This window comes from Caretta caretta, chromosome 18 (genome assembly GCF_965140235.1).
Source record: "Caretta caretta isolate rCarCar2 chromosome 18, rCarCar1.hap1, whole genome shotgun sequence".
NCBI lineage: Eukaryota > Metazoa > Chordata > Testudines > Cheloniidae > Caretta > Caretta caretta.
The window spans coordinates 6,935,054-6,955,817 of record NC_134223.1 but is presented as its reverse complement, the minus strand read 5'-3'; the positions used below and the strand labels follow the sequence as shown (position 1 = coordinate 6,955,817).

Here is a 20,764-nt window from a genome sequence, read left to right as displayed (position 1 = left end):
TTTCCAGCACGTTAACCCTTCCTCTCTCCATTATTTGGACAACCTCTCTCCCCTTCACACACACCCTTACTCACTTCTATGTCTTTTTGTGGCTGTTAACGACACAGATTTAACTAGGAATCTATTCTTTAGAAGTTGGGTGATCGCTGTGCTTCTGACATACAAGCACTCTGCAACTGAGCCGCATCCTGTAGTTAAAATATCCCCTTTCCTCTGATCCTGCAAAGATTGACCCCATGTTTCCAGGAGTGATCATGTGATACTTTCAAAGCCCAGCAATCCACGCACCTTGCTATCATTGACAGTACTGCTTGGGATGTCCATGGATACTATGACCTCCACCTGAGAATTGAGGGTCCATCTCGATGCACCAGCAGGTTTCTTCACAGCACTAGGGTTGTAGACAACATAGACCCTCACTCCAGAGGTGCCACGGGCATCAAATGACGTGGCACCACTTGGGATGGATCTGGGACAGAAAAGAGCGCTTGGTTACTGTCATAGAATCATAGAATATTAGGGTTGGAAGAGACCTTAGGAGATCACCTAGTCCAACCCCCTACTCAAAGCAGGACCAATCCCCAACTAAATCATCCCAGCCAGGGCTTTGTCAAGCCGGGCCTTAAAAACCTTAAAGGATGGAGATTCCATCACCTCCCTAGGGAACCCATTCCAGTGCTTCACCATCCTTCTAGTGAGACAGTGTTTCCTAATATCCAACCTAGACCTCCCCCACTGCAACTTGAGACCACTGCTCCTTGTTCTGTCATCTGCCAACACTGAGAACAGCCGAGCTCCATCCTCTTTGGAACCCCCCTTCCGGTAGTTGAAGGCGGCTATCAAATCCCCCCTCATTCTTCTCTTCTGCAGACTAAATAACTCTAGTTCCCTCAGCCTCTGCTCGTAAGTCATGTGCCCCAGCCCGCTAATCATTTTCGTTGCCCTCTGCTGGACTCTCTCCAGTTTGTCCACCTCCTTTCTGTAGTGGGGGGCCCAAAACTGGACACAATACTCCAGGTACGGCCTCACCAGTGCCGAATAGAGGAGAATAATCACTTCTCTTGATCTGCTGGCAATGCTCCTACTAATGCAGCCCAATATGCCGTTGGTCTTCTTGGCAACAAGGGCAGACTGCTGACTCATATCCAGCTTCTCGTCCACTGTAATCCCCAGGTCCCTCAGAGTTGTCCCTCTCACTGTTTATGTATACGCATAAAAGCACTAACTAAAGATCCCCATAGACTCAGGAAACTCCCATAGATGCTGTGGGTCATCAGTGAAATTGGCGCAAATTCATTCACGAAGCATTTTGATGTTGCCAAATCTGCATTTATTTTTTGTGTGGAAAAGAAGTTGTCTGAAAAATTTTGCCCAGCTCTAATCCTGACTAAATGGGATTTTTATGATGCTAAAAATTAATGATTGAGATTCTCAGATAAAAGGTGGCATTTAAATGCGAAATCCAGTCCATCTGCAAGCAATAATTATTCTTTGCATGCAGCATATATGGCATGTCATGCTTCCAAAGCACCCTGTGAACATTAATTAACCTATTAACACCTAAATGTGCTGTGGGGAGGCATTTTTGTCTTGCATGTGACTTGCATCCCTCCTTTCTTTTCCCAAAGAAAAGGGATGAAGTTGTAAACATTAACCATAAGAAAAATATTTCAGGGATTTATTCCCTGTTTCCCTTTGCATGAGTATGTCAGTGCCTGAAGCAACTTGTAAAGAAAGAGATTAATCTATCGTCATTCACCCACCTCCAGAATTTTAAATCTACCTATAAACCTGTGTAATAGCTTCTTGCCTTCTGGTGGGTACTGCTGAAGTGTTAATGTCTGATTTATCACATGCTGCCAGAACTAGTACATGGCTTCTGGGGCCACTTTTGGAAGACTGGCAAAGTGCACGTGGGTTTATCGGCATGAAGAAAACAGCCATAGACTTTGTGTGAGTTACTTCCAGGCGTGGTACTTATGTGGTCCCTATCATTGCCGTATCTGAGCGTCTCATAATCTTTCATTGGCTGAGCAAAATGGAGTCTAATGTTCAACTCAATGGTGTTTGTCTGTAATGTGCTAACTTTGGGATGCCACGTCCCATCAACCCCTCACGTTTCAGGGGACATGGGCACACAACTACTGATTTTAATTTAAATGGGACCACTAAGTCACAGGAAATCGGGGCCTCTGGGCTGCCTTGTGCAGCTGGCAGAGAAATCTTTCTGCAGCCCCCTACTGCCGCCTATTAATATCAGAGGCAGCACCTTCATTTGCTGCACGGAGACATTATCTGTAGCCTGGACTTAAGACATAAGAGAGCCTTATAGGGAGGGTTTGTAGTGGGAGAAGTGGGGACCTGATGGGGGGCAAGCCAAGGGAAAGGAATAGGGAGGCTGGGACTGGAGGAGTGGACTTGGCAAGGGGGAGCAGGGACCTGCAAAGGAATGAGGGGTTGGGGGAGTAATGATGATTGAAAAAAGCAGGAACCCAGAGGGGCATAGGTGTAGTTTCACTTCTATATTTGGGGGCGGGGGCTCCAATCAGGCCAACAGGACTGCGCGGGGGGCGGGGGGTGAAGAAATTCCATGCCTGACAATAGGGGCGCCATTTCAGATTCGGGGGGGAGGCAACTTTAACTGTGATTCCAGGAGCTAGTCAGGCAACTGAAAACTCCAGTGTTTTTTGAAGATAACAACTTAGAAATATCTGACAGGAGCACTGTATCTAATTCCTATATCAAGAAAGAAAATTAAATATATATTAGATCCACTCAGCTCTAATACTGACATGTTCTGACATCTTGTGGCAAGTCACTTAAGGGACACTGGTTAGTTTAAAATTGTAATGTCTATTCGTACTCAGATACTCTTATTAAAGCCAGAAGGACCATCATGATCATCTAATGTGACCTCCTGCATGCTGCAGGCCACAGAACCTCACCCTCTGTTCCAGAACTTCGCTCCTCTGATGGTTAGAAACCTTTGCCTAATTTCAAGCCTAAACTTGTTGATGGCCAGTTTATATCCATCTGTTCTGAGGTCCACATTGGTGCTTAATTTTAACTTCTCTCCCTCCCTGGTATTTATCCTTCTGATGTATTTATACAGAGCAATCAGATCTCCCCTCAGCCTTCTATGGGTTAGACTAAACAAGCCAAGCTCTTTGAGTCTCCTCTCATAAAGACAGGTTTCAGAGGAACAGCCGTGTTAGTCTGTATTCGCAAAAAGAAAAGGAGTACTTGTGGCACCTTAGAGACTAACCAATTTATGAGCATGAGCTTTCGTGAGCTACAGCTCACTTCATCAGATGTTTACCGTGGAAACTGCAGCAGACTTTATATACACACAGAAATCATGAAACAATACCTCCTCCCATCCCACTGTCCTGCTGGTAATAGCTTATCTAAAGTGATCAACAGGTGGGCCATTTCCAGCACAAATCCAGGTTTTCTCACCCTCCACCCCCCCACACAAATTCACTCTCCTGCTGGTGCTAGCCCATCCAAAGTGACAACTCTTTATATAATCAAGTCGGGCTATTTCCTGCATAGATCAAGGTTTTCTCACATCCCCCCCACCCCCATACACACACAAACTCACTCTCCTGCTGGTAATAGTTAGTCTCTAAGGTGCCACAAGTACTCCTTTCCTCTCATAAAGTAGGTTTTCCATTCCCCAGATCATCCTCGTAGTCCTTCTCTGCACCGGTTCCAGTTTGAATTTATCTTTCTTAAACATGGGAGACCAGAACTGCACACAGTATTCCCGATGAGGTCTCACCAGTGCCTTGTATAATGGTACTAACACGTCCCTGTCTCTACCCGAAATACCTCACCTGATACATCCTAGGACTGTGTTAGCTTTTTTTCACAGCCACATTACGTTGATGGCTCATAGCTAGCCTTTGATCAACCAATACACCCACCTCTTTCTCCTCCACTGTCACTTCCAACTGATAAGTCCCCAGTTTATAGCAAACATTCTTATTGTTAGTCCCTAAATGCAGGACCTTGCACTTTACACTATTAAATATCATCCCATTTCTGTTACTCCAGTTTCAAGGTCATCCAGATCTTCTTGTATGATATTCCAGTCCTCCTTGGCATTGGCAATATCTCCGAACTTTGTGTCATCTGCAAATTTTATTAGCACACGCCCACTTTTTGTGCCAAGGAATAAACTGTTAGATAAGGTTGGTCCCAAGACCGATCCCTGAGGAACTCCACTAGTAAGTTTCCTCCAGCCTAACAGTTCACCTTTCAGTATGACCTGTTGTAGTCTCCCCTTTAACCAGTCCTTATCCACCTTTCAATTCTCATATTAATTCCCATCTTCTCCAATTTAACTAATAATTTCCCATGCATCCAATGAAGTGAGCTGTAGCTCACAAAAGCTTATGCTCGAATAAATTGGTTAGTCTCTAAGGTGCCACAAGTCCTCCTTTTCTTTTTGCAGATACAGACTAACAGGGCTGCTACTCTGAATCATGTGGAACGGTATCAGATGCCTTACTGAAATCCAGGGAGATTAGATCTGCTGCATTTCCTTTGTCTAAACAATCAGTTATCATCTCAAAGAAAGGTAACTTTCGTTATTACCTCTTGAATACAACAATTGTAAGCTACTTACTTTTTGCAGTTCACCAAGCTTGGAACAGCTCATTTAACTTTAGGAAACACCCTCACAGCCCTTTCTTATCTTAATCACCAGTTAATCACTCTATTTATAAACAAAATTCTGACTCCCTGCCTCAAGGGCATAAACTGGGAGCAGCTCCTGACAAGTCTCTTGTCTCCTCTGCATAATGACAGGTTTCAGAGGAACAGCCGTGTTAGTCTGTATTCGCAAAAAGAAAAGGATGAAGTGAGCTGTAGCTCACGAAAGCTCATGCTCAAATAAATTGGTTAGTCTCTAAGGTGCCACAAGTACTCCTTTTCTTTTTGTCTCCTCTGCAGAACTCTTACATTGCACACTCAGGCTGCCTGTCTGAGGCTTGCAGTTTGGAGAGGCAATGCCCTCCCATGCCCCCCCAAACTCCACCTATGGGGCGAATTGGGTGGATGGGCAGGCATGGAAGCGGGGACCCAGAGTGAGGGAGGGGAAAGCCCCCTGGGGGGAAAGAGGATGGGAAAGTGGGGTTGCATCCTATTACATCTTATTCAAGCTGGTTGAAATTTTGGTTTGAAGCAATTTTTCAGCAAAATACGGCCCTTTCCCCAGACCAAAAACATTAAACAAAATTTCACAAATGTTCTAGATTTTTGTCAAAACTCAAAATTTTAAATTGCCTGATTTTGATTTTTTAACCCTCCCCCCTTCCTTTTGATCCTTTTATGCCTTTCACAAGGTTAGAGAAAGTGTGAAAAGTTACAGAGTAGCCAATGGAAAGCGGTGGGGGGAGGGATGAAAAAATGGAAGAAAGAATCTGGAATGTCATTCATTTAATCCTCTACAGCAAACAGGGAAAGATTAAGAATGAGCTCTCAATATAAAATTGGTTAGTCTCTAAGGTGCCACAAGTACTCCTTTTCTTTTTGCGAATACAGACTAACACGGCTGTTCCTCTGAAACCATTCATTTAATTGCATTCAACAGCACCAATGAGAAAGGGAGGGCCTGGGAGATACATTTAATAACATCTAAACATTTTGAAAAAGTTTCACGATTTTTTTGGAGGGAGGGGGGAAAAAAAAAGGAAAAATAGTTCCATTTTGGAGCCTGCAGCACAGAAACAACGTAGACCATACCAAATTGTTCAGGACAGCTTTTCCGTTTTTCTGCTAGCTCTACATTTTGTGCCATTACATCAGCTGATGTAAATGATTGTAGCTCCTTTACAGTCATGAGGATCTGGCATGTTATGTACTCAGAGCTGTATCCTTATAGCAGGGGTGGCCATCCTGGGGCTCCGGATCCACATGCGGCTCTTCAGGAGTTAATATGTGGCTCCTTGTCTAGGCACTGACTCCGGGGCTAGAGCTACAGGTGCCAACTTTCCAATGTGCCGAGGGGGGGGGGGGGAGCTCACTGCTCAACCCCTGGCTTTGCCATGGGCCCTGCCCCCACTCCACCTCTTCCCGCCCCCTCCCCTGAGCCTGCCATGCCCTCGCTCCCCCCCACCCCCACCCCAGCATCCTGCACACCACGAAACAGCTGATCCGTGTGGGGAGGGAGGGGGAGGCGCTGATCGTGGGGCTGCCAGTGGGTGGGAGGAGCTGGGAGCAGGGGGAGCTGATGTGGGGGCTGCTGAGGCTTTTTGGCCATGTACATTGGTAAATTCTAGCTCCTTCTCAGGCTCAGGTTGGCGACCCCTGCCTTATAGGTTTGGGGGCAGATGATTTACTGAAACTAACAAATCGTTTCATAATTTTTTGGAGGAGTTGGGGGAAAACTCGATTATCTTTGGATACGTGGTTGATTTGTATGAGTAGAGTTGGACCAAATTCCCCTCAAATTAAGATGTAGGATGAGATGACCCATGTAGGGGAGAGAAAGAGAGAGATCCTGGAGCCCTGGGCCTGGTGCAAGACCTGAGGTCTCAACCAGAGGCTCTGCATCAAAGTGAGGCCATGTGTTCAAATGGATGCTCAAAAATTCACAGTCCAATACATGACCTTGGCAAAAGTATTGCTACTGTTCGTAAAACACAGGCACTCCTGAGAAGCAAGAGATACTGGATATGTGTGTGATTAGCCCAGGGACCTCCTGACCTAGCACCAGATAAGAGGGTTTGACAGAAGTGATGAATAGGGATGTTTTGCCCCAGACACGTGGAGCCAGGGACAAGGGGACCAAACAAACCGATGTCATAAAACCTGTAAGGTGGTATGTAAATTGTTTGTCTCAACCTATAAATGTGAGGGTACCTCGCCTTAACCCTTTGTGCAGCCTAGGGGACAGCAGAAAGTCCTGCTGTTGAGCTGCTCCTTGCCACAGGGCACTTGTGTTAGCCAAGGCGCTGGGATGGTAAACCTGGCCGAGAGCCTTTGTCACTGAACCGTGCCACTGGTCATTCTTTCTGGGTAGTGCTATCGAGGCCTGCTGAACCTCCGATCTGCACAGGGCTGGGACAGTATCCGGAGAGCGCGCGCACACACCTAACTGACAACAGCCACTTGGAAGGAAAGTCTGAAGAACCCACTGATGTTGCTGATGTTGCAATCACACTGACCCCTAAGTAGCAAATGTAGCCATGGTCTCCATCGCTGACCATTCTAAAATCAAAGTTGGATGTTTTTCTAAATGATCTGCTCTAGGAAAAATTTTGGGGCAGTTGTCTGGCCTGTGTTATCCAGGAAGGCAGACTAGATGATCACGATGGTCCTTTCTGGCCTTGGAATCTATGAGTGACATCAGCTCTCACAGAACACAACTCTGACCTTGGTTCACATTTAAAGATTCCAACCCAATTTTTTGTGTGCGTGCAAAAGAACTATCTTTGCTCTAAAGCTAAATGCTTTGTGGCTGATTCCGGGCCCCTGACCCTCTCTGCTGCTCTGGTGGCTGCACAAGGATCAAGGGAAGAATTCCTGCCCCTCCTCACAAGCACATGAGCAACCTAGAGCCCCCCACCCCACTCCAGGCCCTTGCTTAGAGGGGATGCCAGGCTGGGAGTGGGTGGATGAGGAGTTGTATTCATATTGCTCAGTGCTACAAGAATTTTAGGCTACAGCACAGCCTCTAGGCAGCCATGGAGAGGCTGCTGTAAGTTAGAGCAGCCCCAGGGCTGCTCTAATTTATGCCAAAGGCCATTTTGACCCCTACATCAGCACTGAATTCAGGCAGCACAAATCTTTGTCCCTGGACTGCATTTTCTATGCTGTGTCTTTCAGGAGATGCAGCCCAGAGCCTGCCCCTTTATTCAATAGAGAGGAAAGTGATCAGGAACAGTCAGCATGGATTCACCAAGGGAAGGTCATGCCTGACTAATCTAATCGCCTTCTATGATGAGATTACTGGTTCTGTGGATGAAGGGAAAGCAGTGGATGTATTGTTTCTTGACTTTAGCAAAGCTTTTGACACGGTCTCCCACAGTATTCTTGTCAGCAAGTTAAGGAAGTATGGGCTGGATGAATGCACTATAAGGTGGGTAGAAAGTTGGCTAGATTGTCGGGCTCAACGGGTAGTGATCAATGGCTCCATGTCTAGTTGGCAGCCGGTGTCAAGTGGAGTGCCCCAGGGATCGGTCCTGGGGCTGGTTTTGTTCAATATCTTCATAAATGATCTGGAGGATGGTGTGGATTGCACTCTCAGCAAATTTGCGGATGATACTAAACTGGGAGGAGTGGTAGATACGCTGGAGGGCAGGGATAGGATACAGAGGAACCTAGACAAATTGGAGGATTGGGCCAAAAGAAATCTGATGAGGTTCAATAAGGATAAGTGCAGGGTCCTGCACTTAGGACGGAAGAACCCAATGCACAGCTACAGACTAGGGACCGAATGGCTAGGCAGCAGTTCTGCGGAAAAGGACCTAGGGGTGACAGTGGACGAGAAGCTGGATATGAGTCAGCAGTGTGCCCTTGTTGCCAAGAAAGCCAATCGCATTTTGGGATGTATAAGTAGGGGCATAGCGAGCAGATCGAGGGACGTGATCGTTCCCCTCTATTCGACATTGGTGAGGCCTCATCTGGAGTACTGTATCCAGTTTTGGGCCCCACACTACAAGAAGGATGTGGATAAATTGGAGAGAGTCCAGCGAAGGGCAACAAAAATGATTAGGGGTCTGGAACACATGACTTATGAGGAGAGGCTGAGGGAACTGGGGATGTTTAGTCTTCAGAAGAGAAGAATGAGGGGGGATTTGATAGCTGCTTTCAACTACCTGAAAGGGGGTTCCAAAGAGGATGGCTCTAGACTGTTCTCAGTGGTAGCAAATGACAGAACAAGGAGTAATGGTCTCAAGTTGCAGTGGGGGAGGTTTAGGTTGGATATTAGGAAAAACGTTTTCACTAGGAGGGTGACGAAACACTGGAATGCGTTACCTAGGGAGGTGGTAGAATCTCCTTCCTTAGAAGTTTTTAAGGTCAGGCTTGACAAAGCCCTGGCTGGGATGATTTAATTGGGGATTGGTCCTGCTTTGAGCAGGGGGTTGGACTAGATGACCTCCTGAGGTCCCTTCCAACCCTGATATTCTATGATTCTATGATTCTATGACCCTGTTCCTGGGACCAGCCTGGTTTGATTTTTGTTTATAACCAAAGGCTCCCCAGCATTTCCCACAAATCAGAATGCTGCATAGAAGCAAAATCGCTGTTCCGCAGGGAGAGGGGAGGCCAGGAAAGGCAGTTTAACAGACAGGTTGACCCACTCATCACTGGGGCTCACCAGCTCAGCCACAGACTGTACCATGCTTCTCCTGCAAGTGGGGACCACTCGAAGAGGGAGGAAATACCTTGGCCTCGGGTACATCTCCCAGGCTCTGGCCCAGCGCGGGGGCTGGGATGGATTCACACCACCCCAAAGCAAGCCTGGCCGCTACTACATACAGAGTGTGCGCCTCTCTGAGGCTAAAAGAAAAGGAGGACTTGTGGCACCTTAGAGACTAACCAATTTATTTGAGCATGAGCTTTCGTGAGCTACAGCTTATGGTCAAATAAATTGGTTAGTCTCTAAGGTGCCACAAGTCCTCCTTGTCTTTTTGCGAATACAGACTAACGCGGCTGTTTCTCTGAGGCTAGTACAGCGGGAGCTGGGACATGACCCTACAGCCTCTTCCCTCTTCTGGCATGGCTTGTGTCCACACAGACACTAGCGGGGAGGGCAAGGGCCATAACTGGGCAGCCCTGTTTGAGGTTTGGGGGGAGAGGCTCCGTACACCCTCCCCTCCTTGTGGACCCGGACTGGGCTAGGGTGACCTGATGTCCCAGGTTTTATAGGAACAGTCCTGATTATTTGGGGCTTTGTCTTATACAGGCACCTATTTCCCTCCACCCTCCCCCTCATCTCAATTTTTTCACACTTGCTTTCTGGTCCCCTTAGCCGGGGCCATCGAAAATGTTCGCCAGGTCACTTCCAGTCGGCTCCTTAATTCTGAATCCAAATGGCCTGCATGGGATTTAAGTACACCCGCTCCGATGGGAATTTGCTTTTGGAGCACGTGACTTGATCCACCCAGAGCTCCATAACTGCTGCGAAAGGGGATCATTGACACCTTCCTCCACAAGACTCCTTCGCTCACTTCAATTCAGGGCTTGTCTGCACAGGGAAGTTGTGGTGTTTTCACCTCACATGTGACTTTAAACCCATGTCATTAAACCCCCTTTTCTTTAGGTTTGATTTAATTGGATTCAGAACAGAGTTAAGTGAACTTAGCAAATTTCCAATGGGGTTGGAAATTCCCATCTGTCACCTGGCTCCAGCAATCAGCCTAGCAGAGTGAAGCAGTAGGATGATGTGGCTAGAACCCAGGTTGGCCTCACCTGCTCTTGCCTTTAAGACAGGGGTAGGCAAACTACAGCCTGTGTCCAGCCCATCAGACCTTTTAATGTGGCCCTCAAGCTCCTGCTGGGTAGCAGAGTCGGGGATTTGCCTCACTCCATGCGTGCTGTGGCTCCACGCAGTTCCTGGAAGCTGTGGCATGTCCCCTCTCCAGCTCCTACGCGTAGGGGCAGCCATGGGGCTCTGCGCACTGCCCCTGCCCCAAGCGCTGGCTCTGCAGCTCTGATTGGCCTGGAACTGTGGCCAATGGGAGCTGCAGGGGTGGCACCTATGGATGGGGCAGCACACAGAGCTGCCTAGCCGGCGCCACTCCTCCGTGTAGGAGCTGGAGGGGGTATATGTTGCTGCTTCCGGGAGCTGCTTGAGGTAAGTGCCACCCTAAGCCTGCACCCCTGACTTCCTCCCACTCCCCAACCCCTTGCCCCATCCCTGATCCCCCTCCTGTCCTCCAAACCCCTCGGTCCCAGCCCAGAGCACCCTCCTGCAACCCTAATCCCCAGCCCCACCCCAGAGCCCGCACCCCTAGCTGGAGCCCGCTCCCCAACCCCCTGCCCCAGTCCGGAGCCTCCTCCTGCAACCTGAACTCTTCATTTGTGGCCCCACCCTGGAACCCGCACCCCCAACCCAGAGCCCAGACCCCCTCCCACACCCCAACCCTCTGCCTCAGCCTGGAACTCCCTCCCATACTCCAAACCCTGCTGCTCCACCCCCAGCCCACAGCCCCCTCCTGCACCCAAACCCCTCATCCCTGGCCCCACCCCAGAGCCCACACCCTCAGCCAGAGCCCTCACCCGCTCCTGCACCCCAACCCCCAATTTCATGAACATTCATGGCCCGCCATACATTCCATATGCAGCTGTAGCCTTCAGGCCAAAAAGTTTGCCCCACCCCTGCTTGAAGAGGTGATTCTCAGACCAGTACGTTGCTCATGTTCCCTTAGTCACATGTTCTCAATGTAAATCATCCTGATTGGTTTACATTAGGTAGTAACCATGACAATGACTCAAGGGAATGGGGAAAGGAAGGAGGAGGGTGACTCCCTGGTTACACGGGGAACCACGTCCACCCCTGGATGGGTCCGAGTTGTTCTATTATTATTTTTTTAATTCCGTCCCGAAGTCTGAGGCCGTGGCTGCCAAAGGACGTGGCTGGAGATGGAAGAGAGGAATCGAGGCTTGGCGCCAGACGTGCGTGTGTTCTCCTGGTTTTATTGTACGTGTCTGGGGGAGAAGGAAGTCGTCTATTGACTTAGGCCTAAATCCTCCAACACAGCAAGGTGCCTAACCCCTGCTGATTTCAATGGATCTGGGCCGCAGCGTCTGTCAGGCAGCAGGACCGAACAGTGCCGTGATTGTGAAAGGCAGAGTAGGGCTGCTAGTGAGGGTGGAAGCTCCCAGCCAGCCAGGGCCTGGTGCCCCACCCATGCTCAATCTTCATAGCCAAAAACTATCGTTAACCCTTAACTTCCACGCTTACCTCCAACCCTGCAGCACCTGCAGTCAAATTCTCACCCCCACAACCTGGGCTCCTGCACCACCATTGCTCTTGTGTAGCAATAAGGCAACAACAGGTCATAGAATCATAGAATCATAGAATCATAGAATATAAGGGTTGGAAGGGACCCCAGAAGGTCATCTAGTCCAACCCCCTGCTCGAAGCAGGACCAATTCCCAGTTAAATCATCCCAGCCAGGGCTTTGTCAAGCCTGACCTTAAAAACCTCTAAGGAAGGAGATTCTACCACCTCCCTAGGTAACGCATTCCAGTGTTTCACCACCCTCTTAGTGAAAAAGTTTTTCCTAATATCCAATCTAAACCTCCCCCACTGCAACTTGAGACCATTACTCCTCGTTCTGTCATCTGCTACCATTGAGAACAGTCTAGAGCCGTCCTCTTTGGAACCCCCTTTCAGGTAGTTGAAAGCAGCTATCAAATCCCCCCTCATTCTTCTCTTCTGCAGGCTAAACAATCCCAGCTCCCTCAGCCTCTCCTCATAACTCATGTGTTCCAGACCCCTAATCATTTTTGTTGCCCTTCGCTGGACTCTCTCCAATTTATCCACATCCTTCTTGAAGTGTGGGGCCCAAAACTGGACACAGTACTCCAGATGAGGCCTCACCAATGTCGAATAGAGGGGAACGATCACGTCCCTCGATCTGCTCGCTATGCCCCTACTTATGCATCCCAAAATGCCATTGGCCTTCTTGGCAACAAGGGCACACTGCTGACTCATATCCAGCTTCTCGTCCACTGTCACCCCTAGGTCCTTTTCCGCAGAACTGCTGCCTAGCCATTCGGTCCCTAGTCTGTAGCTGTGCATTGGGTTCTTCCGTCCTAAGTGCAGGACCCTGCACTTATCCTTATTGAACCTCATCAGATTTCTTTTGGCCCAATCCTCCAATTTGTCTAGGTCCTTCTGTATCCTATCCCTCCCCTCCAGCGTATCTACCACTCCTCCCAGTTTAGTATCATCCGCAAATTTGCTGAGAGTGCAATCCACACCATCCTCCAGATCATTTATGAAGATATTGAACAAAACCGGCCCCAGGACCGACCCTTGGGGCACTCCACTTGATACCGGCTGCCAACTAGACATGGAGCCATTGATAACTACCCGTTGAGCCCGACAATCTAGCCAGCTTTCTACCCACCTTGTAGTGCATTCATCCAGCCCATACTTCCTTAACTTGCTGACAAGAATACTGTGGGAGACCGTGTCAAAAGCTTTGCTAAAGTCAAGAAACAATACATCCACTGCTTTCCCTTCATCCACAGAACCAGTAATCTCATCATAGAAGGCGATTAGATTAGTCAGGCATGACCTTCCCTTGGTGAATCCATGCTGGCTGTTCCTGATCACTTTCCTCTCATGCAAGTGCTTCAGGATTGATTCTTTGAGGACCTGCTCCATGATTTTTCCAGGGACTGAAGTGAGGCTGACTGGCCTGTAGTTCCCAGGATCCTCCTTCTTCCCTTTTTTAAAGATTGGCACTACATTAGCCTTTTTCCAGTCATCCGGGACTTCCCCGGTTCGCCACGAGTTTTCAAAGATAATGGCCAATGGCTCTGCAATCACAGCCGCCAGTTCCTTCAGCACTCTCGGATGCAACTCGTCCGGCCCCATGGACTTGTGCACGTCCAGCTTTTCTAAATAGTCCCTAACCACCTCTATCTCCACAGAGGGCTGTCCATCTCTTCCCCATTTTGTGATGCCCAGCGTAGCAGTCTGGGAGCTAACCTTGTTAGTGAAAACAGAGGCAAAAAAAGCATTGAGTACATTAGCTTTTTCCACATCCTCTGTCACTAGTTTGCCTCCCTCATTCAGTAAGGGGCCCACACATTCCTTGGCTTTCTTCTTGTTGCCAACATACCTGAAGAAACCCTTCTTGTTACTCTTGACATCTCTGGCTAGCTGCAGCTCCAGGTGCGATTTGGCCCTCCTGATAACATTCCTACATGCCCGAGCAATATTTTTATACTCTTCCCTGGTCATATGTCCAACCTTCCACTTCTTGTAAGCTTCTTTTTTATGTTTAAGATCCGCTAAGATTTCACCATTAAGCCAAGCTGGTCGCCTGCCATATTTACTATTCTTTCGACTCATCGGGATGGTTTGTCCCTGTAACCTCAACAGGGATTCCTTGAAATACAGCCAGCTCTCCTGGACTCCTTTCCCCTTCAAGTTAGTCCCCCAGGGGATCCTGGCCATCCGTTCCCTGAGGGAGTCAAAGTCTGCTTTCCTGAAGTCCAGGGTCCGTATCGTGCTGCTTACCTTTCTTCCCTGTGTCAGGATCCTGAACTCAACCAACTCATGGTCACTGCCTCCCAGATTCCCATCCACTTTTGCTTCTCCCACTAATTCTACCCGGTTTGTGAGCAGCAGGTCAAGAAAAGCGCCCCCCCTAGTTGGCTCCTCTAGCACTTGCGCCAGGAAATTGTCCCCTACGCTTTCCAAAAACTTCCTGGATTGTCTATGCACCGCTGTATTGCTCTCCCAGCAGATATCAGGAAAATTAAAGTCACCCATGAGAATCAGGGCATGCGATCCAGTAGCTTCCATGAGCTGCCGGAAGAAAGCCTCATCTACCTCATCCCCCTGGTCCGGTGGTCTATAGCAGACTCCCACCACTACATCACTCTTGTTGCACACACTTCTAAACTTAATCCAGAGACACTCAGGTTTTTCTGCAGTTTCGTACCGGAGCTCTGAGCAGTCATACTGCTCCCTTACATACAGTGCTACTCCCCCACCTTTTCTGCCCTGCCTGTCCTTCCTGAACAGTTTATATCCATCCATGACAGTACTCCAGTCATGTGAGTTATCCCACCAAGTCTCTGTTATTCCGATCACGTCATAGTTCTTTGACATCACCAGGACCTCCAGTTCTCCCTGCTTGTTTCCAAGGCTTTGTGCATTTGTATATAAGCACTTGAGATAACCTGTTGATCGCCCCTCATTCCCAGTATAAGGCAGGAGCCCTCCCCTCACAGACATTCCTGCCTGTGCTTCCTCCCGGTATCCCGCTTTCCCACTTACCTCAGGGCTTTGGTCTCCTTCCCCCGGTGAACCTAGTTTAAAGCCCTCCTCACTAGGTTAGCCAGCCTGCTCGCGAAGATGTTCTTCCCTCTCTTCGTTAAGTGGAGCCCGTCTCTGCCTAGCACTCCTTCTTGGAACACCATCCCATGGTCGAAGAATCCAAAGCCTTCTCTCCGACACCACCTGCATAGCCATTCGTTGACTTCCACGATTCGACGCTCCCTACCTAGGCCTTTTCCTTCCACGGGGAGGATGGACGAGAACACCACTTGCGCCTCCAACTCCTTTATCCTTCTTCCTAGAGCCACATAGTCCGCAGTGATCCGCTCAAGGTCATTCTTGGCAGTATCATTGGTGCCCACGTGGAGAAGCAGGAAGGGGTAGCGATCCAAGGGCTTGATGAGTCTCGGCAGTCTCTCCGTCACATCGCGAATCTTAGCCCCCGGCAAGCAGCAGACTTCTCGGTTTTCCCGGTCAGGGCGGCAGATAGATGACTCAGTCCCCCGGAGGAGAGAGTCCCCGACCACCACCACCCGCCTTCTCCTCTTGGGAGTGGTGGTCGTGGAACTCCCAACCTCAGGACAGCGCATCTCATGCCTTCAATGTTGACCTTTAAATGACGACCATTGTGTTACCTAGACAGCAACGACTTTCGTTCTGTGGTTGTACAGCGCCTAGCGCGGTGGGGTCCTGGTCCCAGCCGGGGGCTCCAGTCATAGAAATGCTTTTAATAATCATGCGTAGAACAACTTCTAGAAAAATAGGTTCCCAGCGTGGTTTGCCTGTAGGCACTATATCCGTTCAAATGTCATTAAATCATAACAATGGAACAGCATTAGCAAATACAGCCTCACTTCTGTACAATAAAGTAACTCTTAGTCTTTGCACAGGAAAAATCTTCTTTTCCTTAGGTTACCCCTTAAAACTTTCTCTGGCATATTCGTGTGTTTTTATGCGCTTAGAAGAATGCATATTTATTCTTTCATCCAGTTTAATTCTTTACAAGTTACTCACCCAGCAAGTTTGCTGCCTAGCACTCTGATGGCCAAAAATAGCATCCATTTAGCAGGGGTGTGCACTGGCTTTAGTATCTGCAGTTGTCTCAGCTGTCTGTGTTTGAATCTATGCATTTCAGAACTGTTGTAATACCTCACGTAGCCATTTAGGGGACACGGTGATGCAAGGCCGTGGTCTCCTTCCAGCAGTGGAATGGACGCAAGGAGACCAAGAGAAAATTTCCAAAAGTGTCTAAGTCCCATTTTCAAAAGTGACCTAGTCATTTCCCTTGAGTTTCAGTAAGTGTTTGATTCCCTTTTGAAAATGGGAGCATTTCACCCCAGATCTCTCATTATGCTAAAGCTTCATAGGAAGTTGGGATGGAGGGCCAGAGACGGGATCCAAATTTCAGCGAGGGAGTTTAGATCCAAGTTTTTCATTGGCGCTCATCTGTCAAATAAACACGAAATACTAGAGGCTGCTCCCCACCCTATGGCCTCGGACAGTCGAAACGGATTAGAGAAAGTGACAAAGATCGGCAAATCTCCCAGTATTAAAAATGAATGTCTTACCCATAGATGTCTATAGAGACCTCTGTGCCCACCACACAGACGGCGTAGCTGGGACTCTCGGTGGACACCCGGACTCTCTGCTGCGTCATGGTTGGCCTTGGACCATAAATGTGTGTGAAGTGTGCGGCTGTGCTCCTGTGCTGTTCTGTTTTTACAGGCAAACCAGCATGACTGGATTACAAGGCATGGAAAATTTGTTCCACCCTCCTCCCTTCCCTTTCTGAACTGACTAGCTGGAGGCACAGTCCCTTCCCCCTCCAAGGTCTTTACCTACTTCTGTTTTGGCTTTATATTAGGGGGTGAGGGAAGAATGGGCCGGAGCTGTGTTGATCCAAGCCCCAGTTGGAGTTTGTCACTTCCAAGCATTGACTGCATGGTAGACACAGGCTCGCGGCAAACTCAGGTGTGGAAGATAGGACAGTCATGGGCATTTGCATGGTGTGTTGCTCCTGGGGATGATCATATGGAGCACTTCACACGGGCTAAGGGCTTTATAAGGTTACTTGATTCTTAAAACCCCCTCTTGGGGTAGACAAACGGGAGGGTTATAGGAGGTGGTGTCCAGACCCAGCTCTGGGTTCCATTCTGCCCAGAGGTCTGGGTTCAGGTTCAAGGCTGAATCGAGGCTATGGGTAGGATCAAATGGTGGCGAAATCCCATGCCATTTTTGGCTTCATCTGAGCAGAGCCGGCCTTAGGAAAATTGACACCCTGGGCCAACTTGTATTTTATCATCCCTGGGCCCCGCTGCCTCCCCACCCATCCCTCCATTGTCCCTGGCTCCCGCTGCCTCCCCCTCCGTGGCCTCCTCCTGCAGGCCCGCCCTGCTCTGCTCCTTGCATCATTACTGTGGAGCCTCCCCTGACTACGGCATTCACCCCATGTCACTCACCCGGAAGGCCAGCCCTGCATCCTTTTTGTTCTGTGTTTGTACAGCACCTAACACAATGGGGTCTTGCTCCATGACTAGGGTTCCTAGGCACCACCACACTACAAATAATAAATAATAGTAGCAGGCTCCTTCTGCTGACCCCCTGCACAGGGTGGAGTCCATCCTGTCTGACGTTGCACCAGAGGGGAGAAAAGAGAGTCCTTTTCACTTTGCACAGTGACTCTGGATCTCTGACCCCAACTGAGGTGGCTCTGTTTTACCCAGTGAAAATATCTGTTAACTTGGACTGGGGAGAAAATGTCTTCCCAACAGTCTCAGGGGTCGGCAACCTATGGCATGCCAGCCGATTTTTAATGGCACGCTGCTGCCTGCCGCCGGCCCCACTCAGCCCGCTGCCGAACCCAGGCCGGGACCCCGGCAGGCAGCAGCGAGCCATTACAAATCCTTCCCACCCTGGCCCGCTCTTCTCCGCCCCCCCCCCTCACCCCGGGGCAGGGTGAAGAAGCTTGGTCCTGCCGGCTGCTGCTGCAGGGCAAGCAAGGTCCCCCCTCCCTCACCTCTTCCCCCGCCATGCTGGGTTCCTGCCCCTCGTCCTCTCCCTCCCTGCCGCCCATCAGATGATAGCCCTTGCTGGGGAGGGGGAGAAGTGGGCCTTGGGGAAGGGCGGTAGAATCAGGGCATATCCCCCCCAGCCCCCTGCCACGAGCCCGCTCTGGGCAGGGGGCTGGGAACACCCCCACGGCCCTAGCCCACACCCCCAGCCCTCTGCCCTGACCCCTGCACCCCCCTCACATACCCCCAGCCTCCTGCCTGACCCTGCACCCCCCCACACCCCAGCCTCCTGCCCTGACCCCTGCACCACCCTCACGACCCCAGCCCTGACTCCAGCACCCCCAGACATACCCAGCCTCCCCACACCCCATGTCCTGACTCCTGCACCCCCCTCACAGGCCCCCAGCCCTCTGCCCTAACTCCTGCACCCCCTCACACGCCCCCAGCCCTCTGCCCTGACTCCTGCACCCCCACACATACCCAGCCCCCCAACACCTTATGCCCTGCCTCTTGCACCCCCCACACATTCCCACCTGCACCCCTCGCACCAAATGGGAGCTGCCCAGGTAAGCACTCCACACCCAAACCTCCTGCCCCAACCCTGAGCCCCCTCCCTCATTCTAGCTCCTGGCCAGACCCTACACCCCAACCCCCAGCTTGCTCCTTCACCCCCAGCCCTGTGCTCAGTGCACTCCCACCCTCAGCTCAGTGCAGAGAGAGAGGAAGAGAATGGGCTAGAACCAGGGAGAAGGTAGGTACCCACTGTATGTGGGCAGGGCCAGGATCCCAGACTGGCAGCGGGCTGAGCGGAGCCGGCGGACTGAACCCTAGACCGGCAGCGGGCTGAGTGGCAGCGAGCTGAGCCGCTCAGCCCACTGCCGGTCTGGGGTCCCCGCCGCCAGCCCCGCTCAGCCCGCTGCTGGTCTGGGGTTCTGGCTGCCGGCCCCGCTCAGCCCACTGCTTGTCTGGGGTCCCAGCCGCCGGCCGCTTGCCAGCCGGGGTCCTAGCTGCCGGCCCTGCTCAGCCCACTGCGGGTCTGGGGTTCTGGCTGCCGGCCCTGCTCAGCCCGCTGCTGGTCTGGGGTTCTGGCTGCCAGCCCCTTGCCAGCCAGGGTCCCGGCCGCCGGCCCCGCTCAGCCCGCTGCCGGCCTAGGTGAACTGAACCCCAGGCCAGCAGCGGGCTGAGTGGGCCGGCGGCGTAAGATCTGCATTTTAATTTAATTTTAAATGAAGCTTCTTAAACATTTTGAAAACCTTGTTTACATACGGCAATAGTTTAGTTATATAATATATAGACCTATAGAGAGAGACCTTCTAAAAAACGTTAAAATGTATCACTGGGACACGAAACCTTAAATTAAAGTGAATAAATGAAGACTCGGCTCACCACTGCTGAAAGGCTGCAGACCCCTGGTCTAGAATGAATCAAAATAAGTACTGGATACCAAAAGGAGCCGACGTACTCATAGACTTTAGGACTAGAAGGGACCATCAAGGTCATCTAGTCTGACCTCCTGCACATCACAGGCCACTGAACCTCACCCACCCACTCCTGTAATAGATCCAGAACCTCTGGCTGAGTTATTGAAGCCCTCAAATCATGGTTTAAAGACTTCAAGTTACAGAGAATCCACCATTGACACTAGTTTAAATCTGCAAGTGACCCATGCGGCAGAGGAAGGCGAAAAGACCCCAGGATCTCTGCCAATCTGAGCTAGGGGGAAATCCCTTCCTGACCCCAAATAAACCAGTCAGCCGGACCCTGAGCATATGGGTGAGAATCAGCAGCCAGACACCTGGGAAAGAATTCAGTAATTCAGAGCCCTCCCCAACTAGTGTCCCATCTCCAGCTGTTGGAGATATTTGCTAACAGCAACCACGGATCAGCTCCATGCCATTGTAGGCAGTCTCATCCTACCATCCCCTCCATAAAGTTATCAAGCCCAGTCTTGGAGCCAGTTTGAGGATCTTAACAAAGCTTGTTCCAGAATCACTGGCCTTTTGCTGACAACCAGCAAACCCTCCTAGCGTAGATGCAGCTTCTGCTGGCATAAAAATGCTTCTGCAAGCATAGCTGATACCTGTTCCCTGGGAGACACAAGCTGTACCAGCAGACGAACTTGTATGCCTATGTAAGTGTTTAGGGCTTATACCGACACAACCATATGTTGGTTAAAAAAAAAATCACACTTGTAACTGACATAATAATGTCAGGATAAGTTGTAAGTGAATACCGGCCATAGTAAATTTAGTTGAAGGTTCTTTGTTCAGGGGTGTGATCTTTAGACAGGTTTCATTGTAATGCCTGTTATAATCCCTGTGTTTTCCGGTTGCCTTTTCTTTTTAGAAATATTTTAGTTCTAGAGCCACTTAATAGATACATTTTCTTCTCTCGGTTGGTCAGTTGCAACTCTGCCTGCTTCAGGAGCACTGACTGAGGTGTAGACACTTTCTACATTAGCGGAAGAGGTTTTTCCATCAATGCAGGTCATCCACATTTCTGAGAGGCCGAAGAATTCTTCTGCCAACCTACCTGTATCCACAGTGGGGGTTAGGTCGGCCCCAGTAAGTCACACTCTGAGCTAAATTCTTCACAGCCCTGAGCGACATAGCTAGGGTGACCTATGTTTTAGGCATAGACCAAGCCCAAGGCACCTTTATACCCATAGAACTCCATCCACACCGTATAGGGGGTTGTGCGGCTTTAATTACCCTGGTAAAGTGGTACGAGTTCTGTAGACAAGCCTTTAATGCCCGTGAAGGAGTTGGTCATG

At 49.9% G+C, this 20,764-nt stretch overlaps 1 protein-coding gene across 1 annotated transcript in view; it reads right to left on the bottom strand.

Moving 5' to 3' along the window:
• LOC125624518 (protein-arginine deiminase type-1-like) overlaps positions 1–16,637 on the bottom strand; it is a 43,058-nt gene extending 26,421 nt beyond the window's left edge. Inside the window, exons 1-2 of the mRNA XM_048825298.2 lie at positions 16,549–16,637; positions 289–469 (exon numbers count right to left, since the gene is read on the bottom strand). Of these exons, the coding sequence (XP_048681255.1) occupies positions 289–469; positions 16,549–16,637 (270 nt within the window). The remainder of the gene's footprint in view (positions 1–288; positions 470–16,548) is intronic.
• Positions 16,638–20,764: the final 4,127 nt, after the last annotated feature.